This window comes from Phalaenopsis equestris, unplaced genomic scaffold, assembly GCF_001263595.1.
Source record: "Phalaenopsis equestris unplaced genomic scaffold, ASM126359v1 Scaffold210191, whole genome shotgun sequence".
Taxonomy (NCBI): domain Eukaryota; kingdom Viridiplantae; phylum Streptophyta; class Magnoliopsida; order Asparagales; family Orchidaceae; genus Phalaenopsis; species Phalaenopsis equestris.
The window spans coordinates 17,450-23,745 of record NW_018229296.1 but is presented as its reverse complement, the minus strand read 5'-3'; the positions used below and the strand labels follow the sequence as shown (position 1 = coordinate 23,745).

Genomic DNA, 6,296 nt, shown 5'->3' with positions numbered 1-6,296 from the left:
GACTTCGAGATTAATTTTAATTAGCTTTTTAAACAGCCTATTAAGATAATAACTAAATTGTTATGCATCTAGAATTCCTCCGAGTAGTTTGAAATTTGAATGGAAGATTAACTGTTTATAGAAAAATAATATATTAAATGCTTAAATATTAAATATTATGGTACTATAAAAATAAAAAAAGAGTGATTTACATGCATAATATTTAAAATTATTCTATCTATGTTATGGAGAAATATAGAACCTTCATATATCCAACCTTATTCATAATCAATTCTCGCCACTCATAGTAAAATCTTATTATGACTTTTTCAACTTCTTTTTATTGTGATGAGGTTGTCTAAATGACAATATTCACAATTCAAATCCATGACATCATGGTCGAAAACTTCAGCCTCAACCACCATGTGGTGTGGCGAGTAAATACGCTCCATCAATATTCTTCCCCCGACAAGATTCATGAAAGTTTTTCAAGTCTTAAGTGTGCACATAACATTAGGCTCATTGATGTTCTATAAATAAAAAATTATGAATATTAAATATAAATCTATATATAAATATTTAAATTTCGTAGAATAGAAATTCACAAATTAAAATGGCACAAATAATATGATTAATTATGATAATGATATAGATAATGAATGGTGGGAAAATCGCAAAGCAGTTCATACGTGTGGCATTGAAAACTTTGGATTCGGATTCTCACCAATAAATTCGGTAACTGTACCAGTCCTTCAATTCATCATTTTGAACGGGTAGATTTGCAAATCCACCCATTCAAAAAATATTGTAATTTTCATAAATAAAAAACTCTACCATTCAGAGTGAATGAATAATTATGATGGATATCCACACCCGAACATCAAAACTCAATAAAAGCAAATCAACTCATTTTAACTAAAGCAGAAATACGAAGCTTTACGACTGTTATGTGTTTCGAATAATTATATAATAATTTTTATTGTCGTATGAAGATTTAATATTATTTGCGCACTAGAAAATTTGTAATGGTAGAGTAATAGATTATCGTCTTAGTATTGCACGGAGATTCAACATATACTCAGATAGAAAAAAACAATCAATAAAAACAACAAAAGTTTTTATGTGGAAAATCTAGAAAGAGAAAAAATTACGGGGTGTGGCTCAGTTATAAAAATTTATTATAAGTTGATGATCACAAAAACTTTTTGTCTCACAGATTAGAATGAGTTAAAAAGTCTTTTAAAAACTATTTTGAATTACAACGTTGACGTGCAGATAAACTTGTTGCAAGGAGCGGACATCGACCAATAGGTGGTGGTCGATGGTGGTCGGCGACGATAGGCAACGGTTGATAACAATAAGGATGATGCATGACTTCAACTTCTTTTCAATGTTTTAAGCTCTTCGTCAAGTCTCAAGCTCTCATATACTTCTATATTTATAGAGTTTTAAGTGCAATTAATGTTAGAATATAAACCACATTGATCGAATGTTGTAAAGGGTTTCTTTAGATATGACTGCACTTGATGGACATATGAGTGCCTTCATGATGTCGAAAGTGAGCGATCTTGGGCTAGTTGGATTTATCTTACCGAGATACTTGATTTGACAGTGAACTCGCCGAATTCAACATTCGTTTGACCTTCCATATGTGACCAAAAAGCTTCCAAAATTGGTGTAATGGTTTGATTGAGCCTCGATTTAGTTCAGACTAGATCAATATTGGTACCATTGTGTATCTCTTGTTGAACCGATTAGTTTGACTATAAGTATGTTGAAATTGGAACTCTGGGTGTCTCTTAATCAAAATTTGAATCTTTCTTGCACAAAACTTTGCTCCGAAATACGTGTCATACCTTGAAATTCATGTCGGAGTATGGATTGTTGGAATTGTATCAAATAAACACATTGATTTAAAAACTTAGGAGGGGATGCCAAAATTTCTATATGGAATAATCCTAACTCAAAAAAATTAACAGGGCGTAGCCAAATAAAAATAATTGATAATGTAGTTGTAAGTAGATTTGCTCACTCTTCTTAAGAATTAGAGATGATAAAATTACAAAGTTGATAATCATAGATGTGCAATAGTACTTTACTATAATAGTTATAATTATGCTACAGCTATTATGACTATTATAATTATAAATATCACAGTTGGAGGCCACGAAGGCAGTAGTTGACCATAAATACTGTAGTCAGTGGCTGCAATCATGTTAGTTGGCCGCAAATGTTATAATTGAAAATTGTAATAATAATAGTTGGCCGCAAAAGTCGTAGTTGAAAGTAGTAAAAATTGTAGTTTGTCACAAAGGCCATAGTTGGTTTCTACAAAGACTGCAATTGGTCATAAAGGCTCTAGTCGGTGGTTGTAATAGCAGTAGTCGGCTATAGATGCCGTAGTTAAAAATTGTAATAGTAGTAGTTGGTCATAAAAAAGTCGTATTTGTTTGTTATATTATTAGCCATAAAAGGCTATAGTTGGTGGTTGTAATAGCATTATTGGTCACATAGGCCGTAGATGGTGGCTACAAAGGCAGTAATTAGCCATAAAGGCCGTCGTTGGAATACAGCGGTTGCAAGCAAGGTTCATCAAAGGTTAGTGGTCAGTCACGGTAGGTGGTGTTGACCGACGATGTTTGACGACAACTAAGTGGACTATGGTCAGCGACTATGGATGTTGGTTGTTATCAGAAGGTCTCGGCACAGGTGTTAGGCACAACAACCATTTTCAAACTACAACATTTGCAAACAGGGGTCGTTAATGACCAATATTCGATGACGGTGAGCGACAATTAACCATGCTGGTTGATGGCGGCGGATGACAAGTGGTCATCAGTGGATGACGACTATGGAGGCCGATGGTTATCATCAGGTATTCAATACATATGTTAGGCATAAATATCATATTCATATTTTGACGTTTTCAAATAACGGTCTCCGACCGTTGAATGTTTATGGTGATGACCGGGTTGTCCACGACTGATAGGTAGTGGTTGAGGGTGGTTGGTGGCTACGAGACCAGTGGTTATCATTGGGTCTTCTCGTCATACGGGCTAAGAAATTTCCTTTCTTCCCTTCTTCCTACACTTGAAGAGGGTTTTTTTATACGTTTTTAGAGGGGCATTTTGGTCTTTTAGCTGATAATTTTCCCAACCATTTCATCAGGTAATTCATAGTGATCTCTCTTGTTAATAACATATTTTTAATGATTTGAGTGCTCTAATGACATCAAAATTAGAGCATCATAATGAGTGATCTTAGGCTCGTTAGATTTATTTTATCAAGAATCTCGATTTGACTATAATTGATTATAAACATATCAAATTTGGAGTTCATTTTATCATTCAATTGACCATCTAAAGCCTCCAAATATTTTTCAATGGCTTAATCTGGGCTTGACTAAACCTAGATTGACCCCTTTGAAATCATTGCGTCTGTCTTATCGAGGCAGTTCATTTAACTATAAATTTGTTAAAATCAAGCTATTTGTGATTAAATTGCTCACACCGATAATATTAAAAAATGATTGTCATAAATATTTCGTGACTAGACAACTTTGATTTCCAATATTCATAATAATAAGATTTGTCACAAATAATGTCACAAGGCACTCTAAACCTCGAGCTTCTATATGATCTTTTGCATATATGGATATAAAAGGCCTACATGACAACCAACTAATAATTATTTTTAAAATTTTTATAGTTACAAACATACATAATAATTTGCTTATATACACAAACTGTTAATACAAAATCATAATTTTTCAAAACCCAAACAACATAAATAAGTAAATATATAAGAATATATACATTAGTCATTGTATTAATATAAAATTAAATATAAATTAGTTACTAGCAGTATCACTAGCATCATCATCAACAACATCACCATCAACATGAATCAAATAATTTTTTTACATCGTACCATATAACTAATTACTTGTGATATTGGCTCATCTTGAATTTATTTGATGTAAATGAGGACCATTTTCTTTCCTTAGAATAGCTTCTAAAAACATACATGAGATCCTTGGTCAATCCACTTATTATCTACATTATGCATCTAAGGCAATAAAAGAGGACATCTTTTCTTAGAATAGCTTCTAAAAGCATACATGAGATCCTTGGTCAATCCACTTGTTATCTACATTATGCATCTAAGGCATATATATTCTTCCTTTTTACATGTATAGCAACTTTAGGTGAATAGTTATTAATTTAATCAATCATTATTTTTCTTATATGATTTTGGTGGAGCTCAATTTTTAATTACGTTTGTTTTAAATCTATTTCTAGCAATGTAGCAATTTGTTTCCATTAATATAAAATACTTATTTTCATGTTTTAATATTTAAAATGAAGTATAAATACATCTAAAATAATACCTTATAATTGCCACGAATAGTGAACGAAATGACCCTTTCAAATGTTGTCTTTGCCTATTACTTTAGAATTGAGACCCTTTTGTGTTCCAAATATGATAAGTATTTATCTTTTTAAGATGTCTATGTGAGCAACATTTAAGTTTACAAAAGTTGTCTTATAATAATATTTTTTAGGCATCTCTCATTTTGATGGTCACAAAAGATGCTCAAGAGGAACATTCATGAAATGCCAATAAATAATATTAATATAGCTTATCAAACAAATGAGTGCTTCTGAGAATATATATATTCCTAATGTGGGGGACCCATGTAAAATATAGTTTTGTGAATACATCCATTAAGTATTTAACTACAAGTCTTTTCTTTGGTCAATAAAATTACAATAGAAACTAGAAGTTAATACATGAAATAATTATCTCCACCCAATTTTTGTAATAAGGATCAAATATGTGATGTCTTTTGTAATTATAATTATAAACAATTTAACTGAAATTATTAAATAGAGGAAAGACATTCTTTTGTATAATATTTGCAACATATGGATATAACCATAACTCGCAGTCATTGGCTCTGCGTAAAGGCTTATCATCACCTTAGCTAGAGGTGTACCCTTCCTCCCTCCTTAATTTAGTGACCCTTATCCAATTTGGCATTTAACCATTTTTATTAAAACATGAATAAAAAATATTAAGCAAAATACACAATGATAAAATAAAACATGAATGAGTAAGAGTAAATAAAATAATCATTTATATGATAGAGCATGCACTTCTTATAGGATAAAATAGTACTTATACATAGTACGAACGTCATCATAAATTTATTTATATGTGACATAGCCTCTTCATCCACCGTTCTCCATACATACGTAAAACATACGTAATATTTTCACTTCTTATAGAGGCTAAGGATTGAAACATTTCTTTTTAAATATACAAATGTGATGATTCTTTTTCTTTGTTTTTTCTTAGGAAGTAGACCATTCTCTCATGTATAAGAACTACAAGATCATCAAGCATTATTGATTGGGTTATAAGCTCTTTCACGTCTATTTTTCTTGATAATAGCTAGTATGATGTTATATCTTGTTTGCATAACATTTTAATTCAAAAAGTTTAGGTTCAGATTGTCTTGATAACTATTTAGTTCAGATTGGGATCAAATACGTAGACCCGTGAGTTAAGATTAACCCAAATAACCCAGATCAACTCAAAATTAATCTGATAACTATTTGAGTTTGGTTTAATAAAGCCAAGTCAAAACAAGCATGTATATTAATTTTGCTGCATTGATCCAGAACATATTCATGATTCATTTAATAAATATATTAGATTGGTGGGTTTTTTATTAGAAAGGTTTTGGTTAAGCTGAATTTGAGGCAAATATTTTGACTAATGTAATAAACTGGTCAGATTATAATTAAGTAGATTTAGATTGGATCAATTTCGGTTCAAACACGAATCAACAAATTTTTTTTCTATGATTCTTTGAAGTAGCATTAAATATGAAGTTACCCAAAAAACTCGTTGTTAGCAAATATTTTTTATTTGGTTCGTTAAGTAGCTTGTGTTCGAATCGTTCGTTAAATATACAACTTGAACACAAACAAATTTCTTAAGCTCGAATTACACACGAGACAAACACAAACAACATTTTGTTCAATCGTGTTCAACTCGAAATAACGAAATTATATATACTTATATGCAACTCGTATGATCATGCGGTTTTACATCTTTTATTGTATAAGCATAGTGCAGGTTTGAATTCAACACCAAGCATCTATCTTTCTAATTAATTTAAACAAATCAATTCAAATTGAACACGAGCTCAAAACAAACACGAACACGAACGTATTGTTCATGAGCCATTTCAACCAAAAGCCAATTTTGAAAAAAAAAAAAAAAAAAAAACAACCCCAAAACAAACA

General features: G+C 31.0%; 1 protein-coding gene across 1 annotated transcript in view; it reads left to right on the top strand.

Moving 5' to 3' along the window:
• The first annotated feature begins 2,790 nt into the window (after positions 1–2,790).
• LOC110036727 (phosphate transporter PHO1-2-like) overlaps positions 2,791–6,296 on the top strand; it is an 8,165-nt gene continuing 4,659 nt past the window's right edge. The window contains exon 1 of the mRNA XM_020741238.1: positions 2,791–2,854. Coding sequence (XP_020596897.1) covers positions 2,791–2,854 — 64 coding nt within the window. The remainder of the gene's footprint in view (positions 2,855–6,296) is intronic.